The 17,854-nt window shown below is 34.9% G+C and overlaps 1 protein-coding gene across 3 annotated transcripts in view; it reads right to left on the bottom strand.

Moving 5' to 3' along the window:
• Positions 1-17,854, bottom strand: part of ANGPT1 (angiopoietin 1) — a 262,653-nt gene that overhangs the window by 34,172 nt on the left and 210,627 nt on the right. For all 3 annotated transcript variants that reach the window (XM_011994170.1, XM_011994173.1, XM_011994172.1), the window contains 2 exons: positions 12,870-12,971; positions 3,369-3,535 (listed from right to left, as the gene is read on the bottom strand). In XM_011994170.1, coding sequence (XP_011849560.1) covers positions 3,369-3,535; positions 12,870-12,971 — 269 coding nt within the window. The remainder of the gene's footprint in view (positions 1-3,368; positions 3,536-12,869; positions 12,972-17,854) is intronic.

Genomic DNA, 17,854 nt, shown 5'->3' with positions numbered 1-17,854 from the left:
ATGTTTTAGAAAATAAAACCTCAAAAAATTCTGAATTTAATTAAAAAAGAAAAAACATAGAAAACAAAAACATAGAAAACAAAAACCTAGTATGAATTTCATAGTTTTATATTTCAGTCAGAATTTAGTTGAATTTGACCAAGTCAATTGACCAAAACCTTAGTTTTCTTATTTTTAAAATGTGTCTAGGCCGAGAGCAGTGGCTCACCCCTGTAATCCCAGCACTTTGGGAGGCTGAGGCGGGCACATCATGAGGTTAGGAGATCGAGACCATCCTGTCTAACACAGTGAAACCCCATCTCTACTAAAAATACAAAAAATTAGCCAGGCGTGGTGGAATGCACCTGTAGTCCCAGCTACTAGGGAGGCTGAGGCAGGAGAATTTCTTGAACCGGTGAGGCGGAGGTTGCAGTGAGCCGAGATTGAGCCACAGAACTCCAGCCTGGGCGATAGAGTGAGACTCCATCTCAAAAAAAAAATGTGTCTAATAATACCTACCTCCAAAATAAGTTTATATGCTTGTACTGTTAAAAATCATTTCATAGATTATGGAATACTATGCAAATCTTAGTATTAATACTTGAAACAATTGATCACAAAGAGATATGCCAATTCAGAGGGAAGAGACATGAATGGAGAAAAAGCACATGAGGCAGTGATGGGCAATGGGAGTTCTAACTGGGAAGCCATGGGAGGCATTACTGGACCTCGAGAAGCAGTACTGGGCATACTTGATGATACAGGCAGGAAGAAAAGTTGCAAGGGCTTAGCTTCTGTTTTCAGGCTTCTGTTCCATTTTTCTTTGAAAAAGTGAATAACATCATCTTACAGTGTGTTTATTTTGATGAATATTTCACCAGAGTAAGCATTATGTTTAAATGAGTTATCATTTCCCATTTCATGCCAACGCGAATCGTATACTGAATTGCATGAGAAGACGATGACTGCAGATCTACTTTCTGTTAGGTCCCTGCAGGAAAGAGGCCAGAACCACTAACTTCAAGTCAGCAGCATGACAGAGCAGAAACTACACTGAATGAAGTAGGAGTCAGACTTCCCTTCTTTAAGTCTTTTTCCCTTTTTGGGCAAAATTATATATATGAGGTTCATATGTATGTGTGTGTGTGTGTGTGTACACATGCATATGCCTGTGTGTGAGGCTTGAAGTGTTCACATATATTATATATTATATTATATATCATATATTATATATTATATGTAATACAATATTATATATAACACAATATTTTATATACATACACACACACACACACACACACATATATATATATGTGAACCTCAGCTTTCCTTCCCACAAAACCAGAGGTTTGAAATTAAATTGTTACATTTCTTCTGGCTTTATAATTTTGATTCTCAAGAAAGAAAAATGGGGATATCAGAGTGTATGCATTACCCTAGCAGGGAAGACTTATTTTTTTTTTATCATAAATCCTTATTGTGTGGTGAGAATATAAAATCACACAGATGTCAAAGAAATGAGAAATGCTCAAAAGGGCAGTAGGGCACTCTAAGAGGAAGTGAGTGCTCCTTCCTCATGCAGACGGCAGAATGGCATCCACAGGATACACTCTGAAGTGCACTGCAGATGCCAACAATCCTCCTAAACCTTCCCCAACACTCTGTGCCCAAACACCCTCTAAGCCTGACACACATGCATATGCATGTGTACGCACACACACACACATACACAGCCACCTATGAAGAACTGAGAGACATTTTGGAAAGGAACCAAAGCAAATTCTTCAGGAGCCTAGAAAAAGACTAGACTAATTATTTGCTAGTCCTATTGTCAGGCTATCTGACATTAGCCAAGTTTCATATAGTTTCAAGTTTCAGGTCAAAACATTTACATAAGAGTATCCCTGATGTTTAACAGTGGTTTTTCTTGTTATAAAACTCTCAAAATATTGACCTCCTTGGAAACATTTCTTCTTACACTCCATTGCATTTTATAAATGTCTCTTCTTTGGTTTCTGGAGCTGCCATTAAGTACACCCTCGCTTCCCCACCAACCCCACCATGAGACTATAAACTCTTTTAGATCTATTTCTCATTCTCTGTTGTGGTGACATCATTACTATTTGTAGAGAAAATGATTATTATGTCTCCAAGGATCCAATCCCATACGTAATCCATTAAAATGAAATGAGTTGTGCCCATGAAAAGATGCAGAATTCAAACTTCTAAAAAATAAAAAAAAAGTTTGTCTTGAAAAGACAAATAAGCAGCAGAAAGAGTTGAACTATGAGATAACCACACAGGTTGAAACAACACACACACACTAGGGTTGGGTTGCTGTTGTTGCAATTATTTGAAGCAATGTGCCCACCCTTTAATTCATACAATCAAATTGTCAAGACAGAGGTAGAGCAGTCCCAATATTGAGAGTTAAAAATCATTGCAACTCTAATTTACTAAGAACGAAACTGAGGCACACATAATTAAAGACAATTTATATAGGCATCAAGAATTGCACTAATGAGTAGCGGTATAAAAGTAACTAAAATATCTTCACCGTTCCCAAGGAATGCCAGCCAGTTTTTAGTGACCTAGTTAGTAACAAAGCTTGACTTTGACATCTGTAAGACCAGTGCCCAGTAGAATTCCAGGAACATAGAAGTAACACAATAAGTGTTCGTGCAATGAATCTACCACATCACATTATTTCCTTAGCCATATTTTTGTGTGTTTGTTTTTCCCTAGCAGACAAGCTCCTCATTGAAAAAGGATAATTGGAAACATGTATCATTAAGTGTATAGTTTATCTATTTTTACATCTGCAGTGACATATTATGTATATTGATACTATTATTCCATTTTTTTTGCTTTTTAGATTATTTACCAAGTAAAACCTCTAACTCACGCCTCATCTTCTCTTTTACGTAAATCATTCAAATATATAAAATTTTACTTTTGTCATCTTCAAGATCATTTGAAAAATACTAATTCAAGAAAAGTCATCAAAAAAAGTAGAACTAGAAAATCTTTTTTAGAATGAAGAGATTATTTAAGCCAATGAGTTTGAGTATAAAACTCATCATTTTTATAAATATGAATTCACTGCAACTTCATAATAATAACCACATAACAACAGTATGCTTGACTTCATTCACCATTCTCTAAAATTTAAGCCAATGTCAAAGATAGTCAACCTATGAAAACTGAAATGTAAATCTTTGAAAAAGTCTTTACAGGCTTTTTTTGTATCTCTTTGTAACAGGTCTAGACAAAAAACCCAATTTTCATTTTGAAGGATGATTTTCATTTCTTTTTTTCACATTTTCCCACTACAATTATTAAGTGGCTAGGTCAAAGGTAGTTGAGCACTACACTGTAACATGACTTACCTATAGTTTTGCTTTTCATTTCCTATGTGGAATCTGTCATACTGTGAGTAGGCTCGGTTCCCTTCCCAGTCCATTAACTCAATTCTTAGCATGTACTGCCTCTGACTGGTAATGGCAAAAATAAACTCATTCCCCAGCCAATATTCACCGGAGGGATTTCCAAAACCCTGGGAAACAATATAGAGATGCAGTTGTTACTTTAGAGAGGAATTCTTTTAATGTTCAGCATTTAACTATTTTCTAAATAATAATTAAAAATTATTAAAAAGTAAAGGTTTTTTGTGTTTTACATTTTACACTTTTTTCTCCAATGATTGACATTTCAAGAATTCTCTTGTTTCTTTTCATCAAAGCTTCTGTCCAATTCTTACTTAATACAATAAAACCTCTGTTATTCAAATCTATGTGGATGAGATATTTTGTATAAAATAAATCTAGTTAATAGGTTTAACGGGAAAACAATTCTCAATTCAAGTTTTGCTTTTGAAAATGTTTCTAAACTACTAGTTAACAAAATATTTTGAATAGAGTTTAAAGATTTTTCAATGAACACTATAAGGGTGATATTAGACAAGTTATTTAACAATATTATTTTTACTATTATTATTCACAAATGCAATTACGTTTCAACAATAACTTCATATTTAGGTTGGTGCAAAAGTAATTGCAGTTTTTGCCATTACCTTCAATGGTTAAAACCACAGTTACTTTTGCACCAAACTAATAGATTACTAGAATCATGACTTTTGGAGCTTTAACTTTCTTATTATTAAATATTAATAAGCAACCCTGTAAACCCATGACTGTAATCATTTACAAAGCTGCACTGGCATTGGAATTTTGAGGCAGAATGCTGATTTGTAAGCACTCCTGAGTGAACCTAGCTGACTACTTGGCTTCTAAATGTCAACATGAGTCTATTGTTCTCTTTGGGTGAAGTCAAGGTTGTTAAGTATTCAAAATAGTTCTTTGCAGGGAGAAAAAAGTGGTCTCAAAAGAAAGCCAACGCTTAATGTTGGAGCTGTTAGTCATAGGAAAAGAAAGAACTAGAAACTTGCTGGCATTCTAGATTTGGGGTATTCACAATTGCCCCAGAAAATACTCATTGGCAATGCTTGAAGTTCCATGTAATTCTTGATCTACATATTTGTTTCACTGGCTGTGTTGTGAGCTCCCTGATGATAGAAGCTGTGTTGTATTTGTGAATTTTCAAAAGCCAGTGAAGAGCTGACATGCACTGAGCATTCCAGTAGGGTTCTTTTGAAATTCAAAGAAAAAGGTAGAAAGAAAAGAATAGATGAAAGAAGCAAGAAAGGGAGGGGGAAACGGAGGTAAGGAGGAAGGAAAACAAAATATTATAGCATTTTGCAATAACACATGGAAAAGTAATCGTAAAGCACGATTCTTGTTGTAGACAATACAGTTGAGTCTTGAGGAAATGTTTCTTAAACTGTCCAAACTTGTGCACTACCTCTTCCGCCAACCGAGTTACTTACCAAAGTTCACAGGTGTTTGGTACCAAACCCATTTATGCCAGTTCATTTATTGCAATATTTATAAAATGTTATGCAAATAAGTTAAATATTAGTGAGAAATGAGAGTTTTAATTTTTTATAAATATCCAGATTTGCTCAATAAAAGCAAATTACTGAAACTTTTTTTTTGAATTAGGAATTGTTGAAACTCTAAAAGACTGGGAAAAATATAAAAAATTTAAAGAATTTTTAACATATTGCCTTGCATGTGTCTTTATGTACTGTTCTATTTTTAAAAAAACTGAAACTAGAGATTGGATGCATTCTACTACTGGAAAGTTTTAGGAAAGAACTGATGACACAGAATTCCAGACTTTGGCCCTCATTTTACTTTTTTTATTAATGGGTAAGTGATGTATATTGTTATATTTAAAGTTAAAATTAACATATGTGTACACTTTTATTACTCCCGAATTTACCTAAGTTTTTTGATAGGCTGAATATGCTTGGTACAGATTGCATTGAGTATATACTCTTCTGAAGACCATCTACCCATAGCTCACAGAAAAGATATAAGACCCACTGAAGTTAGTACTCCGTTGGCTCTTTGCTTCTCTGTTCCTAAGATGCCCAAGTCACACTTTGTAAAAGTTTCACAGTGGCAAGAAATATTAGAGCAATTTCTGGTGTGCTAAGAATTTTACACATTTTTATGGCAGCCAATGCTACCTACTAAGGAGAAGAGCAAAGCTTACCTTCTCCAAAGCATAAACAAAACAGAAAGTTACAGGAGGCTGAAAGTCAAAGAATGACCACTTTCTCAATTGCAACAGCCCCTGGGAAGAAAAAGAAGGCCACTGGGATTTTCCTTGCATTTTTTTGCAGCTCAGACATGTCAAAACTCTCCCTCTAGCCACTTGATGATTCCCTTTTCTGTGCAGTCATTGAAAAGGGATTCAACAATTATACTCAATGTGAATAAAGAGGCTGGGAATGATGAAGTGTTAAGTTTTGGGTCACATATTTCCATGCTGTTGAAAGCGTTGTGTGGATAAAACTCTCCAGCTTCCCCAGGGAAACATGCAGTGATTCTGGGTGAGCCTTAGAAATGAACAAGGATTAGCATCATTCGTAGGAGAGCCTCCATCCCTGTCTCCACATGCAGGCCTGTACTTCCCTCTAAATGGAAATAAATATGCCTTCCTAAACAGTTGTTTGCATTTTTGTCTTTCAGGAAGAAGCGACTAAAAAGAAAGCAGTATAATTTGCATTTAGAAACTAACATTTACTTCGAGCCTCTTCCCAAAAAACTGTCCAAGCATGCTCTATTATGAGAGCAAAATGTTTGAGTACAATGAATCAAAATGGCTGCAGTATAGGGAGGAAACCTTCTAATAGCCAAGTGCAGTGATCCAGATACAGCTGTTTCATCATCAAGATGAAAAATACGTGAAAGAAGGGAAATTGTGTTCCCACATTAATAAACTGTCTTTTGGAGAGTTTATCAGGCACGGCCACAGATCTGATATGTAGGACAAAGGCTTGGTTTGGATGAAATAACTTCTACCCCTTATCTCTCGCTCCAGATTAAAGCCTTGATCTGCCACATATTTGCTGTAGAACTATCGACTTTGTTTCTGAGCCTCAGTTTTTCTGTCTGCAAAACAGGGATTACAGACATCATTTTCATATACAAGGTTTTGAGAATAAAATTGAAAATACACCTGAAGCACTTAACCAAGTACATCTGATACACAGAAAACACTTAAAAATCTAGCTGTCGTTGTAGTTAAAATATATCTCACAATATATAGTAATTTTCTTGTTAGTTTCTTCTCTTCCATGAGACTGTAGTCATATGCAGGGAAGCAAGTTCCTTTCTACTTTGTATAAGAATAGGAAAAAGAATAATCTAGGGTCTTGTCTTAGCCTAAAAATTAATAAAGGGATACTGAAATAATTATTTAAAAGCCTCTCAGAGGACTAATGTTTTATTATACTAAATTGAGAGTTGGTTTATACAAGTCAGTATTGTCATTTTAATCTAAAAAGTAAATTATTAAATAAGAAATTACAACCAACTGATTGTAATTGGGACTAAACTATAGTACTAATGAAAGCACAGATTACTTTCTTATTCTTACCTTTGCTTCCAGGTACTAAAGTATCTGTTTCCTTCAACTCTCCCTTAGTGCTATCTCTTTCAATCCCTCTCTTTCCATATCTCATGAGTTTTAGGAGCTACAAAACAGGTAATTTTTCAGGTCTTATACCATGCTAATAAGTTAATAGTTGTGATAATTGCTTTCAACCAGGAATGCATATCAGAAACAGCTGTGGGGCTTTTAAAAAAATATAGATGGTTAGGCCCCCCATGAAGATTCTGATTCAGTATGTCTGGGACGGACTCAAAGAGCTATACATGTAAAAGGTTGCACATGTTAGTCTGCTATGAACTGAAGGTAGAGATCCATATAAATGTGATTGGAATAGATATTCCAAGTACAAACTAAAAAGAATATATTAATGAAATCAAAATATTTGTGAGGTACACAGGAAAAACGCAGGAGTAAAACCCCATCTTTATACTGAGGTCCCTATGGGGAGGAAAGTTTTGATTATGTGTCTGGGATTGTCCTTCAAAAATTCATGTTCTTGCCTAAAAGACAGAGTCAGCCAATGCATATGCTCCAAAATAGGCTTACATATTATGGCACATAACAGTTTACCGCAGGTCTTTATTTTACCCCAAATAGCCTGTAGCTTTCATAAAAATAAAAATGAGGAGATCGAGACCATCCTGGCTAACACAGTGAAACCCCGTCTCTATTTAAAAAACTACAATAAATTAGCTGGGCGCAGTGGCGGGCGCCTGTAGTCCCAGCTACTTAGGAGGCTGAGGCAGGAGAATGGTGTGAACCCGGGAGGCGCAGGTTGCAGTGAGCGGAGATCGTGCCACTGCACTCCAGCACTCCAGCTTGGGCGACAGAGCAAGACTCCGTCTCAAATAAATAAATAAATAAAATAAAATAAAATAAAAATAAAAATGAAAGTATATACGAAATTCTGTGCTGATATTGAAAAAGCAGCAATGAATGAGTAAACATTACACTACAATTTCCTCTTTTTCATGAATAAAATCTAAGGATACTATGTCATGTACTTTTGTAAAAACGATGTTTAATGATGTCAATCACAATCAGCTGAAAGGTTTTGATTCAGTAACTCAGATACATTGTTAATTGATTTTATTTCTTCTCTAGCTCTCTAATAAAGGGATAAAAAGACACTGAAATTTAATCTGAACTAATGCTGACTTAAAATTTGCCTTAAAAAGCACATCTTACTCAAAAAACACATGCAAAGGAAAGATCAACATTTGTTAGTTTTTGCGAAAACCTGCAGAAATGTTCAATTTCGGTTTGTGCTTTTCCAAGTTAATAAAATAATTGTCTCTGATACGTTATTTGTTTTGTCTGATAATGCTCACAGGAAGCGTTGACTTTTTATAGATGAAGTAAAATTGAAACCAGACACAGTCCATGTATTCCATGGGATTCATCTTTTTTCATACAAATCATTTAAAAAAAAAAAACAACAGATAAGACAGAGCTGTGGCTTTCAGGGCACTTTCAAACACAGTTGAATGGTATATCTCCTCTAAATGCTGAGACACGCAACCCAAGAAAGACTGAAACAAATTTTGAATTTCAAAATTTTTAATTTCTTATGCATTTTTTCTCTTTTTAATGTGAAGATGTTAAAATATAGTTGAAAATGTGCTCTCAACTTCTTTCCAGAAACAAAGAACTCCCAGAAGGAATGGTGCTCACATTGAAATTTTTGAGTGGATAGGAAGTTCTGTTTATGGGGGTAATTGCTCTCAAAATAAAGCAAGTTTGTCTCCAGGGCATCAGTCACTGCCTACTACAGTATAAAATTAGGCCATTTAGGGTACTGTTTGGAACTCGTAGCTTCATTGCGCTTTATATGTGAAAGTACTGCTGATAAGTGTTATTGCTGGAGGCCGCTAAAGGGTATCCTTATGTCTTGAAAGAACTAATATCTTCTCTAAGTGCCTCATTAAAAAGCCCACTCCAGACTTTCCTTTCAGGCAAACATCTTTACAAATCCGTAAACCAGATTTTGCTGAATCTCCTCATGAAGAAGGTTAAGTGAAAGCTAAGCTTAGGTAAGAGACTTGTAGGCTTAAAGCCAATGTCAACAATCCAAAAATTGGTAAACTTTTCATATTGACAGAGGTTTAAAAATAATGATAATATATAATATATATTTGTAATTACATGTGATGGGAATCTTACGAAGCAAGAGGCAGCCCATAGATATCAATCAGTATGAAGGGAAGGAAGGAGAGAGGAAAGGCAGAAAAGAAAGAGAGAGAAAACTTGATTTCTGCACTCTTTGCCCAAGGAAGAAATATAGCATCCTACTATATATAATAGTAGATTGGTAAAGACTGGAGAAGAGTTGGGGTATGCCAAGTTCTTGTTATCCCGAAGGTTGTACACCCTTAGCTGAAGAAGTTAGCCGGCAGTTCTTTGGATGCAAGAAATAGAAGTAGGCGTGATTGATAAGAACTGGCATAAGGAGTCTATATCCATTCCTGGTGGAGTCATGTTATTTTGTCTTTAGGTGAAAGAAAAACTAGATAAAGAACCAAAACACTTTCTACCATGTGTTTTAACCATCTTGTAACATATGATGAATATTTTCAATAAAAAAAAAATTCTTCAGCCTAATTTTTAGCCAGAATGTTTCAAAATGTTGGAGCTTATCTCATTTTTTGATCATGCAAAGTTGACATTCATCTGATAAATGTTTCAAGTTTGAATAAAGCATGATAGTCTTTCTTGTTTTAAAAAAGGGAGGAGGGGTAAACTCCATAAAACATGATGAGTAAAGAATTTCAGTTTTGTTCCAATAATGAAAAAAGAATTGCTTAGAGATAGATATATTTGGTAAATACTTACAAGACATGAATTGATTCCATACTTAACAAGTCAGTATCTCTTACTTAACATGCCTAGCTTGCCAAGGCAGCAGATGTTTACAGTTAAGAATTCACCATTTTGGAAAGTCACCATGATGACAACTTTATATTTATTTTTCTGTTATCATTAATTTTAATAACAATGTATTTCAGATTAGCCTGAGTCTCTATCTATAGTCTGATTTTCAGATGACTTCTTCACATCACATTTTAGTGGTGAAAATAATCATGAATTAACATGGTTTGCAAAACAGTATTTTTGGCATAGCTAGGTGAAATTTTTGGTGTCTTTGATGTTTTCAACTTGGATCATAAAAATAACTACTGTTCACTGAAAATTCAGTGTGCCGAAGTGCTTTATTTACATTATTTCTAATCCTTGAAACATCCCTGTGAGGCAGGTGAGGTATTATCATTGTCCTATTTTAACAAGTTAGTTAGAAAGCTAAGGTGCGGGCTAGGTGATTTGTCAAAAATCACTCCTCTTGTAAATGGTAGACTGATTTTTTTTTGTTGTTTTGTTGTTGTTTTTTTTTCAGACAGAGTCTTGATCTGTCACTAGGCTAGAGTGCAGTGTCGTGATCTCAGCTCACTGCAATCTTCGCCTCCCAGGTTCAAGCGATTCCTCTGCCTCAGCCTCCCAAGTAGCTGGGAGGCATGCACCACCACACCTGGCTAATTTTTTGTTATTTTAGTAGACATAGGGTTTCACCATATTGGCCAAGATGGTCTCGATCTCGTGACCTACTGATCCACCCACCTCGGCCTCCCAGAGTGCTGGGATTACAGGTTTGAGCTACTGTGCCTGGCCTGTAACTGTTAATATAAACATAATTCAAAGTCTGTTTTTTCGAATATAGGTAATCTTTTATCCCTCATATATTTTTAGAATCACCTAGGCAGGAAGAGGCCTTCAAATATGACCTAACATTCCAATTCTCCATAGCAATTCCAAAAGATAATGATCTACCTTCTATTTCCACTGAAGATGGGGAGCGCTTGCCACTTAATAGGCAGTCCATTTGGTATTGGGATTAATCATTGGAGAGTTTTGTTCATACTTGGTCAAATTTTGCCTTCTTGGAATTTTACTTGATTCATTATTGCACTACCCTCTCAGGCATTGTTCGAATGCACATTATAATTCAGGAAATCTGGGCCAGAGCTTGAGATTCGTGTTTCCATTAAGTTTCCAGAGGATGCTAATACTGCTGGTCCCTGGACCACATCTTGAGAAGCAGGCTCTAGTACCACCTACCTCCATCCAGTTAACTAAAATAGCTATCAGGTTTATGCCTAATTCTTTTTTTCTCCAGGTGTTTACCTGTTACAGATGCAATTTCCAAATTCCTCCCATCCTGCTTATAATCCCTAGGATAAGTTAACGTGTTTGAAAACCTCCAGAATTTAAACTATATTTTTGATGTAACCAGATCATGGCAGACACCAAGTGAGTTCTGCATTTTATGTGATCCCCTAAACTACTAGTAATGTACACTGAGTACATTAATCTTTGTTAATTCAAAATGAGCTTAGAACCAAATAAACCTCTTTCAAATACGAAGTCCTTAACGCAGTTTGTCACTCTTACCCTGTTTTCTCACAGTTAATTTAGGTATTTTTTATCTAGGCGAAATAGTCTACAATCATCTCTGTGGAATTATATCTTGCTGGCTTCAGCCTACCTTTCCATCCTGAGTTTATGATATAACAAAGACATCAGGATTCCAACTTTGTGTAAGTCCAAACTTTTTAAACATGCTTTCAGACTGTTCAACTGAGTATCTGATAAAAATGTAAAAGCAGTGACACCACTAGAAACCTCCGTTCATTTATTCAAACCCCTTGTTTACTGTCATTTGACCAACTATGAGCCTATTAATGGGCAAACTCTGAGGCAAGTCAACCATAGTTTTTACAAACTGTCTACAAGAATATCAAGACAGAACCAAGGCTAGTATAGCATTTCTTTCTCTCTACCTGTTGAGAGAAAATTTGTCAAAAAATCAAGACACGAATTATCTAGAGGTTTCAGCTGCAAAAGAATGAGAATCCATAAATATAGATTCTCCTGCATTACTATGCCTTTACATTCTGTCAGCAGATTTTAATTTTTAATATTATAGGCACCGACTATGTGATTACTGGATTTTAGATTATTTCAACCCTTGCTCATCTCTGTTTCCTTTTAAAATGGGCATAGTGTTAGCTAATAGTGCTGATATTAAAAATTAGATAAGAAATTACATATAGGGCTGGCATATTGAGCATTAATAAGGAGATGAGCTGTGATGATGATGATAATGATGATGATGCCTACTGTTATTTTGCAGACCCCAGTGAACCATGGCTCACAGTTCATACCTTTGTGTACTCCTCGTGCCTTAAATCTGGACTTTCCCTGTGACCAACCACAACCAACACAATGCAATGGAAGTAATACTGTTTCATTCCTGGGTCTAATAAAACTAAAAAAGGCTGAAAGCTCCTGCTTTGTCTTTGGAGGATGACAAGTGCTACGTAAGAAGTCTGATAACCCTGGATCACTTTACTGAAAGAAGTTTAGCCTAGCCACATGGAAAGGTCACATGGAGAAGCTTCCAGTCAACAGCCAGCGACAATTAGCCAGTTATGTGTATGAGGCTATTGCTATTACCCATCCTGTTCCACAACCTGCAACCCTGCACAGCTCCCTTGGTCAGGCTCACGTATCCAGCGAAGGTCTGAGTTCTAGCTTCCCCCACCCTCATTCAACTAGGAACAAGCGCAAACAATACACAACAGTTCACCAAATAATTTCAGTAATACGTTTTTCTTTCTGATGCACATGTGGAAATCATTTACTGAAAATGATTTCTGAGTGTTTTGTGTCTAATGAAAATAATAACACTAATGTATCATTTTATTTCAAAAATAACTCAGAACCACCTAAAAATACAAAGATTCATCAAAGAGTATGGAGAAGATAACTTCAAGATAAAACAGCAAAAGGCACTATAAATTCTTCCATCTTACCATTTTATATTCTTTCCAGCCTCTTTGGAAATCTAGACTTCCATCTTCACGATGTTGTATTACAGTCCAACCTCCCCCATTGACATCCATATTGCAAAATACCTGACAAATGGAAAACAAAGTCAAGTAAAAAATACTTCTGCTTTGAAAACATATATCGTACATGTTTCAAATACAAACATCTTCACGATGTTGTATTACAGTCCAACCTCCCCCATTGACATCCATATTGCAAAATACCTGACAAATGGAAAACAAAGTCAAGTAAAAAATACTTCTGCTTTGAAAACATATATCGTACATGTTTCAAATAGGAATAAGGTGAACAGGTCTGTAGATTACAAAAACTAAAATTACTATATTGAACAATGTTAAGTTAGATATATTATTGGTTATTTCTTCCTATGATTCATATTTGATTTCTGATTAAATTCCATCAATGATGAATAAATTACTTGCACAAATTTTAGTCAGCTGAAAATTAAGTCTTTGTCTCAGACTATAAAACATTTAAAAAATATCTTTGTTTTAAATGAAAATAAGCATTTGAGTATGTTCAAAGTTTTGGAAATGCTACCAAATTTCCAAAGTTACAGACCATTTTATTGCCAAAACACACAACCCAGAATTTTAAAACTTTAAATTGATTGAAATGGGTGTACAATAAGAATTAAAAAAATTGTTAAAATATCATGTCTTTAACTATCACATATTTCATTGCCTATCAATTCTTATATATGTACATGTTACAATAGTTATCCTTGATGAGTCAATATTTCATTAGAGGCAACATTTGTGGCATAACATGTGGAGAATGTATTATTTGCTTGTATTTTAGTCATGAACAATAACAGGAGAACATGACATACTGTATCTCTTCTGACTGTGACAAGAATTTCTTGCCCATGTGGAAAATTTATACAAATCTTTTAAAGACATGCTTATTTTAATTATTCAAAATACAATGGTATTTATTTAGAAATTGACTCATTTCCCCCAGAGTCTACCCAAGAAGAGAAACATATCTGTAATGGGATTATCTTCGGAGAGCAATCACTGTAATTGATGTAGCGTGAATGTGGCAGCTTGATTATTCAACGGGGACTATTCCTCAACAACTGAATACTAAAGCATGTTGAAGGCTGGCTAAAGGTGGGATATGATGTAACAGCAGCAAGCAGGCTATGAAGACACAGAGCTAAGCTCTGATTAAAGGAAAAACCTCAAGTGTTTTCCCTGAAGCATTGCATTTGGAACACAAGTAGCAAAAAGGGTATAAAAGCAGTGGCAAGACACATCATTCAAAGAACAAATTGTCCATGTACTTCCTCAGAGTGAAAGGGTCTAAGATATACATGCCTACTTGTGGGCATATGAACTAGGACAACTCTCCTCCCAAGGCTCTCCCCCTACTTTGACAACAGTCACACATACAGTATGTCTTCATTAACCCCAGGAATTGACTCACTTCCAAGACTGTACATTTGAAATTTTGATTCCTGTCCCAGTCGTCCCCACCACCACTAATCCTTTAACTTCTGCGCCTGCTCTTAGTCCTCAACAGAATCTCTAGCTACACTTTTATCTTCCGTAATTCTAATTAACGTATTCATTTATGTTTTGTTTTACTCAACAACCATCCTTGGGCATCAGTTCTCACTTACAGCTGGGGGTATTATTATAAATACATTATGGGTCAATTATCAAACCTCTCAAAGTTTCAATAGTGACTGATCCCATAGGATTAAAGAGACAGAGTTCAGAGATTTCAGCTCTAATAGGCCGAAAAATCACGGAGACAATAATCTAAATGAGAAATTTAAGAAAGAAAACATGAGCAAAGAAAATGATCATAGTTTTGGACACCTCAAAGGCTAGCAAAGAAAGTGATCGTAGTTTTGGACACCTTAGCCTTTGAGGTAGCATAGATATCCAAAGAAAAAAGTTTATTGAGCTGTTCAAGATGATCTAGACCAAGGATAAACATATGGATAAGAGCATAAGGAAGTAAGAAAGGAAATGCTATTAACAATGACATGATTGTTAAGGACCATATAATATAAACACCTTACATGTATTTTCTAACTTATTCTCATGATAGTCCTATGTAGGAAGTAGGTATGATGATCATCTCCATTTTACAGATGAAAAAACACTGAGGTTTAGAGTAGTTCAGTAACTTACCAGTGATTATATTCAACAATAAGCTCTGGATCTGGGATTTAAAATTGATTTGAACTGGATTCAGAATTGAACCCTGTGTCTACCTAATTGAAATTTATTGGGAATAATCTGCTTAAAAGCATTTGTTAATAGCATGAAGACAAATGCAATTACTTAAATAAGTAAAGAAAAAGTTGGAAATAGTTGTGTGTGGCAGAGAGTGAGAAGGGTCAAAGAATGGGCTTTGGTGAACACCTGAGAAAGATAGAATACATCAGAAAACTTTAGATGGGCAGGGATTTCCTTCAATTTACTGCTGTCCCCAGTACCTAGAGATATGCCTATCCTGTAGTGGGTACTGAATGAATATTTGATAAACAAATAGAGATGGAACAGGAGAGATAAAATAGGAAAAATTGATTAATGGAATGCTAAGAAAGAGATGGATTTAGAGTTGGGGAAGTGACCATCAAAGGTTTCAGAAAAGTCAAGATAAAAAATGATTAATAAAATATAACTTCAATTTGAATGAAGGAGCCTTTAGTGACCTTGGTGAGAGAGAATGCGGATTCCTGTGGGAACAAAATCAGATGGCATAGTTTCAAGAGGGCATAGGTGGTAATTCAAGAGAAGCAGTCAAAGTGGAGCTTTACTGGTGAAATTTAAATGAGAAAAAAAGGGAAGTGAAAATATCAAGGAAATATTTTGCTAGAAGCAACTAATATCACCATTTTCTCAATTAAATTTGATCGTGCCCTGACTTGTTAATCCAGAATGAATCTTTTTATTCAAATTTTTATTTCCTAATGGACATTGATTGCCTGAAAGTTTGCCAAGTTGTATTTGCAAGTCTGTGAAGTCCACTTATATACTCAGGGAAAAGAATCACTACATTTATAAATGTAGAATACAGAAAGGACACTATACTGTACAGGTTTTAAATTACTGTTACCTAGATTATTAAAACTCTATGCACTTAGTTTTTAAATCACTCACAAATTTTTTAAAAAGACAACTTTCCTTCTAAACAGAGGAATCCAGTGACTTGTAAATGTTCAGATGTGCTGAGAATGCTTCTTAAATAAAGAGCTAGAGAAAAAAACCATTGGGAAATATAAATTACCCAGGCAGATTACTAAGTTGGAAGCTGAGGGGCAGAGAGGTTAAAGGGTTGAACATATGCTTCCCAGTTCTTATGAAGACTTAACAACATCAATGATAACAACTGCTCTTTGTGTTATATAGAAACAATGGAGCTGAATAACACCTTGGTTAACAGCGCCAACTTGAGTGCATGTTGCCTGGATTCAAAATCCACCTCTGCTCTCTCTACGTATCTCTTAGATATTTTCTGATAATTTGATGAGTTAATGTATATAGAATTTTTAGAATAGCGTTTGGCATTAATAGGCATTGACGCTACTCCCCTCTCTTACATATATTACTGATGACATAATATATACTTATGCTATGCATTATACACTGTATGTATATAATGTAATATTTACTATGTACATGATATTTAAATTTAATATACTATAGTTATATAACATTGCATAGAAATTTTATAATTTATTATAAATAATAGAAAATATACAAAACCAAAACATGTAGAAGTTCAATAAATTATTCTTATAATTGTGATTTCTAGGCTCTATTTATTATAATATTGGCATCACTAATCTTTGAGCATGTTGCCTTTCTATATGTATTATGTATACATATATATACACACACATACACACATATATGTATATTTAAGAGGTTGGACTCACTCTAGCAAAGATAAAACAAAAGCCTATTATTTTTAGTCAGAAAAAAAAATGCCCTATGCTTAACAGATGAAGGAAATTCAAAAAAATACATGGTAGATTTTAGGAAGATTTGAGACATGAAAGACTTGAAAAGTTCATTTGCCAGTATTGTGTGGTCTGTGCTATCTGGCAGTGTCCTTCCTGTGAACAAGGCCCTGCTACATAAACTATGGCTATTGCATTTATCGATCATATAACTTGGGCTTAACTCTATCCAAGAAATGATTGAACTGGCTTCTATCCCAGGCAAGGTCAAAGCTTTCAAGCATTAAACACTTTTTAACATAATACGGAGGCTTAAACCCAAACAAAACGGGGAAATTTGATTCACGCAGTTTTTACACTTTTATGTTACATAGAGGTTGGAATGATTAGACTTGTGAATGTTAATTATTTTTCCATACCATAAATGAAAAGGGCTTAACCCATTTGTTATAATACTTTTCCAAGAATTAGGGGAATTGTGAGTTCAGAATCAAATTTTTAATATTTTACAATAAGCAGAGTAATGATTAAATGGTTTGTTTTTTGGATAAAACTAGGCATTTGGTTTTGGAAACATAAAATGAAAGCAAAAGTCTTGTTTCCTACTACTATACATTGAAGGGAATTCAGAAAGAAAAATAAACACAAGACATTAATAATATAAAAGCAAAAGGTAAATATAGAAATGACCAAAATCTAATTTTCTTTCTGCTTGAAAAATCAAATAGTCCTACAAAACCGTCTTTGGCTTCCACATTTGAAAAGATAACATTTCTCTAACTTTCAAAGACTTTTTTTTTTTGGTATGGAACAATGTCAACTGAAAAAATTACTGTATTACAATCCTGTTATACTTGCAACTCTCACACTGACTACAAGATGAATAGTGTCTGTTCATTGTTTTGTCACTTTCCTTTAATAACCCTAGTTTATTTATTAGTCTATACCATGCATATTTGATGCTTCCGTTTTTGTGTGGGTTGCCTTGAGATTCTTACCCTTGCCAAAACTTCTGGAAACATC

Source organism: Mandrillus leucophaeus, unplaced genomic scaffold (genome assembly GCF_000951045.1).
Source record: "Mandrillus leucophaeus isolate KB7577 unplaced genomic scaffold, Mleu.le_1.0 Scaffold444, whole genome shotgun sequence".
Taxonomy (NCBI): domain Eukaryota; kingdom Metazoa; phylum Chordata; class Mammalia; order Primates; family Cercopithecidae; genus Mandrillus; species Mandrillus leucophaeus.
This window is presented reverse-complemented; position numbering and strand designations above follow the sequence as displayed.